Source organism: Prunus mume, linkage group LG1 (assembly GCF_029339155.1).
Source record: "Prunus mume cultivar Tortuosa linkage group LG1, ASM2933915v1, whole genome shotgun sequence".
Lineage (NCBI taxonomy): Eukaryota > Viridiplantae > Streptophyta > Magnoliopsida > Rosales > Rosaceae > Prunus > Prunus mume.
The window spans coordinates 19,506,502-19,518,860 of NC_142698.1; the positions used below are offsets into that span (position 1 = coordinate 19,506,502).

General features: G+C 36.1%; 1 protein-coding gene across 1 annotated transcript; it reads left to right on the top strand.

Moving 5' to 3' along the window:
• The first annotated feature begins 2 nt into the window (after positions 1-2).
• On the top strand, positions 3-11,894 carry PIR121 (transcription activator). Its single transcript, XM_008220151.2, has 30 exons — positions 3-403; positions 528-600; positions 917-981; positions 1,326-1,403; positions 1,515-1,634; positions 1,727-1,797; positions 1,970-2,062; positions 2,161-2,230; positions 2,392-2,456; positions 2,667-2,862; positions 2,961-3,112; positions 3,517-3,610; positions 3,742-3,957; positions 4,524-4,735; positions 4,902-5,043; positions 5,512-5,680; positions 6,174-6,250; positions 6,594-6,764; positions 7,156-7,232; positions 7,310-7,412; positions 7,500-7,619; positions 7,704-7,847; positions 7,938-8,087; positions 8,647-8,790; positions 8,994-9,081; positions 9,287-9,414; positions 9,901-10,108; positions 10,797-10,969; positions 11,092-11,298; positions 11,452-11,894. The coding sequence occupies exons 1-30, from the start codon at positions 350-352 to the stop codon at positions 11,644-11,646; spliced, it is 3,855 nt and encodes a 1,284-aa protein (XP_008218373.2). The 5' UTR covers positions 3-349; the 3' UTR covers positions 11,647-11,894.
• Positions 11,895-12,359: the final 465 nt, after the last annotated feature.

Below are 12,359 nucleotides of genomic sequence, written 5' to 3' on the forward strand. Positions count from 1 at the left end.
ACGGAAGAAGAAAGTGAATTATACAATTAAGTCAGAGACGCATCGTTTTAATGTAGTTGTACCCACTCCACTGACGAGTATTAGACAGCAGCAGCACTACTAACCGCCTTCAGACATACCGCAAACTGCTCGCTGGCGGTCCTTCCTTCCTTCGCACCAAAAAATTCAGGAGGCAAAGCGCAAACTCATTCTCTCCTTCAGAAGCTTTCTATTTTGGGTCTCGGCTAAAATTAAAGCAGAATGTGACGATTCTGTTCCCTATGATCTAAAGCTTCTTCTATTGCACTGCTTCAATTTCGGTCAGATCTTATCGTAGACTCATTATCTACTGCATTTTACGGCTTCACTCATGGCTGTTCCTGTGGAAGAGGCCATTGCCGCCCTATCTACATTCTCACTCGAGGTACTCTCTCAAATGTTGTTGTTGGTTTTTTTTTTTCTTCATATTTGGAAAAATGAGTTTATTTCATTTGTAAGTACATGAAATAAATTGTGCTCTTTCTGTATTTTTTTGGGGATTTATGTAGGATGAGCAAGCAGAGATACAAGGACCGGGAATTTGGGTTTCAACTGATAGCGGCGCAACTGATAGCCCAGTTGGTGTGTATTTCTTTTTCTTTCTTTTACGCATTTGGATCGCCAACTGCGATACGGGAGCAACCAGTTTTGGTGTTTATTTGGAAGTATTTTAAGTGAAGTGGTTGATAGAATGAACTGCGCTTAACTATTTTTCCAAATAAATCTAGTATCCTCAAATTTACATTTGGCATTTGAATCCCAACTTGGTTAGACCAATTAGGTCTGTTTCATCTCTGTATGGATTTATTACTGGTGCAGCCTTGGAGGTCTGATTTGCTAAAATGCACTGATATGACGTTGCTTAATACATGACTTTTTGGATATTTCCATTTTGTAGAGTATAGCGATGTTTCTGCATATCGCCTATCTCTGTCAGAAGACACAAAAGCTCTCAATCAGCTGGTATGCAGCTCTTTGTGCTCATTTTGCTTTTTTATTTATTTTTTTTTTTTTATCATATAAACTTACTTCTTCTGTTAAGATAAACTGGTTATTTAAAATATTAATTCTGGTGGATACACCATTGGAAACACTTTTCCTTTCCTTTTCCATTGTTTTTATTTTTGTCCTCGATTCTTTTTTTGCTGTAGTTTTTCATTTTCAATTTTAAACTTTTGTTTTTTCTGTTTGGATAATTTGGTTATTGACCGTGTAGATGCATTATGGCTAGATTTTCTTATTCATTTTTGAATGTATCTAAATGTTTTCTTTGATTGTGTTTTTGATAAACACTGCAACATATGTAGAATGCTCTTATCCAAGAGGGGAAGGAGATGGGATCAGTGCTTTATACATATCGCAGTTGTGTCAAGGCACTTCCTCAGGTAACTCTTTCTTCAAGTCATCATCCTTACCAACTAGCATTGCATGGGAAAACATTATAAATGGTTGTGCTGACTTGTCTCTAATATGTGTACATATGCACCTTGTGGCAGCTTCCTGATTCTATGAAACAGAGTCAAGCTGACTTGTATCTAGAAACATATCAAGTTCTGGACTTGGAAATGAGTCGTCTACGTGAAATACAGCGATGGCAAGCGTCAGCTGCCGCAAAGGTATGCTATTGCCCAAACCTCAATACTACACTCTTTCTTTGTCATCCTTTAGTTGAATTTTCACTGTATCATGGATTTTTTCTCTGGTATAGCTAGCTGCAGATATGCAACGCTTTTCTAGGCCCGAACGACGCATTAATGGCCCTACAGTAACTCATCTCTGGTCTGTCATAACATTTTTCTGAAACATTTTCTTTTTGTTCACTTTTGTTCTTGTCCTGTATCACAACTTTACTCACTGGTCTCTTCCATATTAATGGCTATATCATTGTAAAAGTCATTTGATCTTGTGATGAGGGTCAATATGGGTCCCACATGTTTTGTTACTATTCCAGGTCCATGCTGAAGCTACTTGACACTCTGGTGCAACTTGATCATCTCAAAAATGCAAAAGCTAGCATACCTAATGATTTCTCTTGGTATAAAAGGTAAGACAATTATTACCACTCTAAATCGTATTGTTATACCTATGTGACATGTTATGTGATCCTTGACTCGTTCTCTTGACCTATTCTGGGGTTTTCAGGACATTCACACAAGTAAGTGTACAGTGGCATGATACTGATTCGATGAGAGAGGAGTTAGATGACTTACAGGTGTGATTGTCATCTCCTTCACTATCTTCCTGATATTCAGCTTTAGGTGGATACATACTATGACTGTTTATCGGTCTTGGAAACTGTTTTTCTGGAAGTCTGGTATGATATCGTGACATAGTAGTCCAATAATGAAATTACTTTTTAATTATCTTCTGCAGATTTTCCTTAGCACAAGGTGGGCTATCCTATTGAATTTGCATGTTGAGATGTTCCGCGTGAACAAGTATCCTTTGTACCACAGTCATAATAAATGACATATTTTCAGATGCTACACTTCTGTATGACACGAGCAGAATAAATTAAGACTTCTTATGATACTTCTATGTCAACTTGTTTCGCTTATAAAGCCTTTTGTTGTTATTGTTAATTTATTACATTTGATATTGGTGATACATTCTGCTAGTCCTGTTTGAGTTCCTTGACCCGAATATAGCGTAGAAGACATCCTTCAAGTTCTTATAGTCTTTGCTGTTGAGTCATTAGAGCTGGATTTTGCACTTCTGTTCCCTGAGCGGCACATTCTTCTTCGTGTTTTGCCAATTCTTGTTGTCTTAGCAACATCATCTGAAAAAGATAGTGAATCTTTGTACAAGAGAGTGAAAATCAACAGGCTGATCAATATATTTAAGGTAATAAATAGTACATAGAGATTTTCAAAATTCAAAAGGATTGAGAAGTTACAATGATTTATCTGCTAAAACTTCTGTTTTTTTTTTCTCTTTACCAGAATGATCCAGTAATACCTGCATTTCCAGATCTCCATCTTTCTCCTGCTGCAATCATGAAAGAATTGTCAATATACTTCCAGAAGTTTTCCACCCAAACTCGTCTTCTCAGTCTTCCATCACCTCATGAGCTTCCATCTCGCGAGGCACAAGAATATCCTTTGTTATATTTATTTATTTTTATAAGCAAATTTGTTATTATTTTTTTAAAAAACCTTTAGCATCACTTATATGTAGAAGACAAACATTCTGTTTATTAGTGCAATTGAAATCCATGTTTCTAAAACTTGTGTTATTTGCCACAGTTGGTTGGAACAACGTAAGACCTGTGGCTCAATTCTTGCATTGTTATAGAAGCCTAATAGTACCCTGATTATTAGTAGCACTTTCTTTTATCTTCGCCAGAACCTTTTTTTTCTTATTAGAAACGTGGGTTTCTTTTTTACATAGTTACAGAATCTGACTGTAACTTTAAAATTTTGTCTTGTTAAGTGTCTTTCAGCTTTTGGACAAAAGCTCTTAGTTGCATATATCCAGTAAGGCCTTGACATGACATACTTATCAGAGACATTATCTAATTATCAATCACATTGGATCCATCCGTGCGGAGCATGATGACTTTGCAATTCGTTTTTCTTCCTCCATGAATCAGGTCTCTTCCTCCTCCTCAGTCCTTCCTCTCGACAACATAAAATGTAAAACTATATTACGGATATGATTTCTTGCCGGCCCTCTTATGTAAGTTTCTGAAGCCTATTACTTTGTTCCTTCTGCTTTTCGCAGTTATTATTGCTGAAGTCAACAGACAGTGCCGATATTGACTGGTGCAAAGAAGTGAAGGGAAATATATATGATATGGTTGTTGAAGGTTTTCAGCTTCTAAGTAGATGGACTGCACGCATTTGGGAACAATGTGCATGGAAGTTTTCTCACCCCTGCAAAGATATAGTTCCTTCTGAATCACAAGAGGCTTCAGCATCATTTTCAGACTATGAAAAGGTATTGTATCCCAGATCTGAAATGTTGTAATTGCTTCTGTTGATCACAGACAATGTACTCAATATGTAGTGAAATTGTTGTATGGTTTCTGTGTAAGATTTGTTATCATGTACAAGAAATTAAAAAAAATTGTGAAAAATGAAGCTGAGTACAACACTAACGAGAGGATTGGTAGTCCATCCTATGGCAACAGTACAATATTAAAGAACTTGGTTGATATTTAAAACTTTTTGCTAGGTCACAAATTAGCTGAGCAACATTGACCAAGTTATTCAGCTGTTTGAGCTTGGCTTATTCTGAGCTTGAGGCAGATTGTGTTTAAGCCTGGATCTCCATCTACATAATAACTTACAAATTATTGCTCGGCTCTGTTTGCTCTATTTTGAAGATTGCCTTTTAAGTTATACATGGAAGAAACCTTAATGACCTAAAAGGCTGAAACCAACTTGAATATTTGACTTATATGTCTATGTACTTAAGTATATTAGTTCAATTCTTGTCTGCGTATATGTTGATCATATCCATCCTATTACCTGATGGTGACATGAGTGTGAAATATCTCTTAGGTGGTACGATATAATTATAGTGCAGAGGAAAGGAAAGCACTGGTTGAACTTGTTAGCTACATAAAGAGCATTGGATCAATGATGCAGTGCAGCGACACATTGGTAGCGGATGCTTTATGGGAGACAATTCATGCTGAGGTCCAGGATTTTGTTCAGAATACATTGGCCACTATGTTGCGAACTACCTTCCGAAAGAAAAAGGACCTTTCTAGGTGGGACTTTTGAGTTTGTTCAGTATGATTGGAACTTTCTAGTTGGAATTCCTATATATTTTATAGTCTGAGTTACAGTTGTACATCTATTCATTCAAATAATTGAATCCTATCTTTTTAATGAAGATTATCATTTCAAATTGCTTATAAGTTCTATTCAATTCAGGATCCTTTCTGATATGCGGACTCTTTCGGCAGACTGGATGGCAAATACAAGCAAGTCTGAGTCTGGATCCCTACAACAAGGGGGTGAAGAAAGCAAAGCAAACTTTTTCTACCCAAGGCCGGTTGCACCAACAGCTGCTCAGGTTCCCCGCATCGTCAAATTCTTTCATGCAATTTAAGATGTCTTTTTACTATTGGTTAACCGGGTATTTTTGCCTCACCTAGTATTGTTCGTTCTATTTTGTTTTTCCTTCCATTTGTTCTTTTAGAAAGGAAATTAATCATAACATGTTTGATTACATTGTACTTCCATAATAGTCTTGCATCCACAAGGAAGCACACACATTAGTAAATTATTAGTACCTTTAAATTTTAAGTGTTATTTAACTTGAGATACTTTTTCTCTACAATGAGGATCACATGGGTTGCATGGATCTCAAATTTCTTGAAAATCCCTCTTTTCACCGAAATACATGGTTGCTCAATTTTATGCTATTAAAGAGAAAGAGCTTAAATTGAATTTGATATTGTGTACTATATTTTTGTCAATTATCACATAATCCTGTTGCCCTGAGATTGAACTAACTGATCAATTCAATTTCTATTTGCAGGTCCACTGCTTGCAGTTCCTTATATATGAACTGGTGTCTGGCGGTAATCTTAGGAAGCCTGGAGGGCTCTTTGGGAATAGTGGATCTGAGATTCCTGTTAATGATCTAAAACAGTTGGAAACATTTTTTTACAAGCTTAGCTTCTTCCTGCATATGTTGGACTACTCAGGTATTCCTTCAAACTCTCCTTAGGTCTTAATTCATGTTGCAGTCTTAAACTTTTGCACTTTACATAGTCCCAGAAGGACCAAATTCTCAAAAGTAACTTTTGAGTGGAAGCTCTTTTCAAAATGGTTCCTTCTTCAGAATGGATGCATTGTGATTAATAATTTTAAATCCTGGCTCGTTAAAACATTGGGTCCTTTGAGAATGTGCATGTTCGGTGTAACCATGCTTAGCTTGTAGTTAGTGCAGCCTTTTAGGAGCATTCATGTAGTAATCTTGAAGCTCCTATCAGAAAAAAAAAAGTTTGTTGGAATTATGTTGCTCTTATTTTATCGCAATGGCCAATAGTGCCACTCAATTTTGGTTATCTTGGAACATGAATATACATGCCCCTTGTCATCATGAGACTGATAACAGGTTGATTTGCTCCTTTCTTAAAACTAGAATTCTTTATCACTTCTACAAAATTCAATTTTTTTCCTTTGATTCCGTTGCAGTGACAGTGGCCACGTTGACAGATCTTGGTTTCTTATGGTTTAGAGAATTTTATTTGGAGTCTTCTCGTGTTATTCAGGTAAAACATTATTCCACATGATAACTGGATTTCGTTTGAATTATACTAGCATGTTGAACTCATCTTAAAAAAACCTAAAATGTATTTCCCATTCACTGGAACCTTCTTGTCACCCTGCCCACTGGTACTTTTAGAGTGGTCTAGATTATCAGAATTATTCTTCAATAGTTTAGTGATTCCCATACTCCAGTTTATCATATGTTTATAGAGGTGAAAGTGTTCCAGTTCAAAAAGATTTTCTAAAGTTGCACTTGTAAGTTGTACCCGTAAATAGTTTAGTCCATAGTTTCTTCACTTTGTTCATTCTTAAATTTGATGAAATTTGTTTGTTCTTATTGAGCAGTTTCCCATTGAATGCTCTCTACCCTGGATGTTGGTGGATTACGTGCTTGAGTCACACAATGCAGGTATTCTAGAGAGTGTTTTGATGCCATTTGACATCTATAATGATTCAGCTCAGCAAGCACTGGTTTTGCTCAAGCAACGATTCCTCTATGATGAAATTGAGGCTGAGGTACCTGAATTTCAGAACACACAGCTGTGCCTGCTCTCTCTTTAATAAATTTTGTTTACTTATAGCCAGCACAATTGTATTCATGATTACCTTAGTTGCTTGCTGCGTTGAACTAATGCTTAAATCTCACTGGTGTTCTTGTGGCTCCTTTGGGATGGAAAATTAGTTGCAGGCTGAATTTGTATATTTCTTTGAAAAAAATATTGCAACTGTATTCTATTGGAAGGATTTACATCAATTCTGAGGCCATGTTGAAATGGTACAATAACTTTTAAAGAAAGCTAAGGAATTAGTGCCCCTTATACAATTATTTTTATTCATACAAATGTATGTTCGAGAATAGATTGTTTCTTGTACCTTAGTTATTTTATTATTTTCTTTTCCTTTATAGGTGGACCATTGTTTTGATATATTTGTTTCAAAGCTTTGTGATAGTATTTTCACATACTACAAGAGCTGGGCAGCAAGGTATGCCGATTTCCTTTGGCTAATAAACTATGCCACCAATAGATAAACTTACATGTGTTAGTTGTCATATCTTGCAGTGAGCTACTTGATACGTCATTCCTCTTTGCATTGGACAACGGAGAAAAATATTCTGTTGAGCCTATGAGGTTCACCGCACTACTAAAGATGACCAGAGTGAAGGTGATTTCTAATTTGAGATGTGATTTTCATTAGTTTTCCTATTCTATACTTATATTTGGTTATTTATGTATATATTGTTGCATACAGTTGCTTGGGAGGATGATTGATTTGAGAAGTTTAATTGCTGAGCGGATGAACAAAGTTTTCAGAGATAATATCGAGTTTCTATTTGATCGTTTTGAGTCTCAGGATTTATGTGCTATAGTGGTTAGTAGTTTCACAGTTTCACTTTTGTCTCTTAGTTTATGAAAACAATGACATTGTTAACAAATATACCTTTGTGGTTGGTAGGAATTAGAAAATCTGCTGGATATCTTGAAGCATGCCCATGGATTGCTGTCCAGAGATCTCTCAATAGACTCATTCAGTCTCATGTTGAATGAGATGCAAGAAAACATATCTCTTGTGTCATATTGTAGTCGACTTGCTTCCCAGGTTTTGCTAATTTTTCTTCATCATTGTTATTAAGCTAATTTTGAGTCATCTATTTCACTGTTTCACTTACTCATTTTGTTTTTCTGTTAGATTTGGTCAGAGATGCAAAACGATTTCTTGCCAAATTTCATCCTTTGCAATACTACCCAGCGTTTCATCCGATCATCAAAGGTTCCTCTTGTTCCTATTCAAAAGCCATCAGTTCCCTATGCCAAGCCTAATTTCTATTGTGGTACTCAAGTAAGAACTCTTCCTTAACCACCTTATCTGTTTGGAGTTTTCGATGATAAATGTTCTTATTTGTTATTGTAAATGCAATTTTTTTGATTTAGTATTGAATATCATCCTTTTTCTTCACTTTTTATAAGATTCAGATTACACCTTTATTACCTTTTTTATTCCCGTAAATAAGCTTATTTGAGGGACACCCTTGTAGTTCCCAGTCCGTATTGTATTTCACTAATCCAAACCGTTTATTTGTAGATACTATTCAAAGATCATCTCTCAAAAAATCACTTGAATATGATATCATTTGACCACTCAATTGAATTATTGAAATTTTAGTACTTTCTTGAAGCACCGTGTTCATTGATTTTGTAGGATACAATTGGATATCGAAACGGTTTCTGATTTGTCTAATTTTTTGCAAGGATGATCTATGAATGTAGACTTAATAAATTAGATGGTTTGGATCGTTGAAAGAAAATTTGTAGGGGACCCTAAAGGGTGTCCCTCAATTTATATATATTTTGTTATGATGTTTTTTAACTCTATTGAATATTGACTGTTGTCATGATAGGACTTAAATGCAGCTCATCAGAGTTTTGCACGGTTGCACAGTGGATTTTTTGGGATGCCCCACATTTTTTCAATTGTTAGGCTTCTAGGCTCTAGATCATTGCCCTGGCTAATTCGAGCACTTCTAGATCATATATCAAACAAGGTACGTCTGTTATGCAGAAATCAGTTGTTCAGAGACAAATTGCAAATGTAAATTAATAAATGGCCATTTGAAGTTGCACTTGTTTCGTCTGTTTAATTATCTTCATTGTTTTGGAAAGTTTTCTTTGTTTAATACAGGTCAAATGTTGATAACACTAAAGTGCTATTAAGGTTCACCCTTAGCTTCATGTGTGCTTATTTCAGATAGCTACACTGGAACCAATGATAACAGGACTGCAGGAAGCATTGCCAAAGTCTATTGGATTGCTTCCCTTTGATGGAGGCGTGACAGGTACATGGAGCTTTTTTAACATTTACATGTGTGCATATTGTTTCTTATGGAACAGAGTCTTATTTCTCTTTTATGTAGTTTTGAAATGTAAAATTCATTAGGCTGAGTAGTACATCAGCAAGCATGGAAAAACCCATCAACACAAGTAATTTGCGGGGGTGTTTGTGGTATACCCTGATTTGTGTTTATATTTCTCTATGCACAGGTTGTATGAGGCTTGTTAAAGAACAACTTAATTGGGGAACTAAATCACAGCTCAAAGCAGAAGTTCTTCGGGGGATAAAGGAGATTGGAAGTGTATTGTATTGGCTGGGGCTTCTTGATATCGTGCTGGTTAGTGTTCTAATTTCATCATTTTTAATATATTTAGGAATGCTTCTGGGGTGATTATAGACCTAGGTACTTATAACAATTTATTATTTTGGGGAAAGAAAAAACTACATTGTTGACAAGGGTTTAAATAAGGAAACAAAAGAGGAAAGAAATTTGAGGTGTCTATCCTAAAAAGGAATTCAATTAAATGTTCTCCAATCATATATGTTTGAAAGTGAACCTATGTTATGAAATAAGTTTTGAAATAAAAACTTTTTTATTTTCTATACTGGAACTTCCTTTTCCAGATCTTCACATATTTTAATGCGGCAAGGCATAGTGTTATGAGGCATGTATTGTATTGATTACATTAGTTTTGCCACTGCTATGTGATATTGGGCAGGCGAATCCTGATTTTTTTCCCCATCATATTGATTACTATTTTAATTGAAAATTATTCTTTATGGCTGCTTGATCCTTACTATCGCTGTCTCCCATGCTTGACAGAGAGAAACAGATACCACACACTTCATGCAAACAGCCCCTTGGTTGGGGTTGCTTCCTGGTGCAGATGGACAAATATTGCATTCTCAAGATGGTGGAGAAAGCCCAATCGTCAACCTCTTTAAATCAGCTACTTTTGTAATTGTGTCAAACCCTGGGTGCCCAAACCCAACTTCCTTCCACACCTTATCAAAACAGGCAGAAGCTGCAGGTGTGCAGTTGCATGTTTTTCCTTCCTAAACGTTTCCTGCTTACACTATATAATTATGTAGTTCGTGTTCCCTGGAAAAATTTAGATTCACTTGCTCTGATTAAAATTGAAATGCAGAAAACTGAGGTACTATCGTGCATAATCCTTTCCATGCTTTTGTCAGAAAGCTGTCCTTAGTATGGTTTCAAAAGCTCAGTTTCTAGGTTCATGGAAGATTGAAAAAAAAAAAAAAACTTACTGTAAGATGGTAAAATGAAAATGCTGAAACTTGGAAGTAAATATGCTTAATGAACTACACTTCACACACACAAGAATGAAAAGAAAATTGCGCATGGAATTGCTGTAGTCTGATGACACAACAGTATATATAGCGTGTTCTAAGTGATTATAGTTCTGTAACTTCTTAGGTAAACAGATAGAAATTATACCCAAATTGTAAGTTAACTTTCAAGGTACCAAAAAGCTCATTGAAGTAAGAATGAGTAAAAGCATCTCTAGTTTCCAAGGAAAATCACAGCAACCACACTCTGGAAAGGACAAGTCTTATGTTATAGTGTCATCCTGAAAATAGACCTTTTCACCTTTAATTTGAAGTGACGAGATTCTTTGCTTCCTGTAATCCTATTAAAAATTCCTGTTTTATTGATGTTCTGGATTGAAGGTTTCAGATGTCTATCTTTCACTGCAGATCTTTTGTACAAGGCTAACATGAATACTGGAAGTGTGCTGGAATATGCCTTAGCTTTTACTAGTGCAGCTCTGGACAAATATTGTAGTAAATGGAGCGCTGTTCCCAAAACAGGGTTCATTGACATCACAACTTCGAAGGATTTCTATCGTATATACAGTGGTCTTCAAATTGTAAGGAATAACCTTGCACATTTGGTTTCTCTAAGATCAGCTTGCTCATCTTAATTGTGGGAGAACGTGAAAATTTGCTCATCTTGTGTTACTGCTAACATGTTGTAATTCTTAAATTGTAGTGGTATCTAGAGGATTCTGTTCGAGTACCACCAAGCAGTCATGAAGTGCTGGGTGATTCTGTAGCTTGGGGTGGCTGCACCATAATATACTTACTCGGGCAACAGCTGCATTTTGAGCTCTTGGATTTTTCATACCAGGTCCTCAATGTTGCCGAAGTGGAGATTGCATCAATTACCCAGACCCATAAGAGCCCTCATTTTTTCCAGGTACAGAAGTTGTTTGTGTCGTAAATTTGTAGGAAACTAATTGCAGAACCAATTTCCAACTCTCCTAAGTAGAACAAGTCCTGATGTATGTTGGCATGCAAAAATGGTTTTGTAATTTGTTGATTAAATGGATTGTTTGTATATGTGGTGAAGGGATGGGACGGCCTGTTAGAAGTAATGAAGAAAGCAAGGAGGCTCAACAATCACGTGTTCTCCATGTTAAAGGCACGGTGCCCGCTTGAAGACAAGACAGCTTGTGCCATCAAGCAAAGTGGTGCCCCTCTGCATCGGATCAAGTTCGAGAACACCGTCTCAGCATTTGAAACACTTCCACAGAAAGAGGCCTGAATGAACTTTGAGGTCAAATTACTTCTTAATATGTTGCTTTCATCCTTTCGGTTTCTGTTCTTAATCAGGATTCGAATCAACATTCTGTGCATAATTACAGAGAGAGAGAGAGAGAGAGAGAGAGAGAGAGAGCATTTTGTTTGAAGAAATTATTAATTAGTTGCATATTCTAAGGTTTTAGTTGGATTATTAAAAGTTAGTTAGCAGAACAACAAAAATTGAAAATTATGACAAAAGTTCTTTGGTGACATTATGACCGCCACTAGATAGGGGGACCCCCACCCTACCACGCCAACCATTAATTAGCTGTGGCTGTGTAGACGTGTGAAACGGTCGATAGGGGTGCCAAACTGTACAAATAATCAAATGAAAAAGTTGGGAAAATATTATATGCCAAAATAATATAAAACTCAAAAAGAATTTCTATCATGATGTGTGAGAGGTTAACGTCAGCAATGACATATAAATGGTTAAACGTACCCAGAAATTTGATTCATACACACACTGGGCACCATTTTATTTTATTTTATTTTTTTGGCTACGAAATTTTCGAACTTATTTGTTCCTGAGCATTTATTTCGTGGCAAAATGGGGCCAACCCAAAATGGAAGCCATTCACATCGTGTTGGATTATTATTCTTCTTCCTCCACGCTCATTTCATTTGTTTATTTTGAATTTTTGCGAAATCTTAGTCAACCCTAAAGTCCAGTCC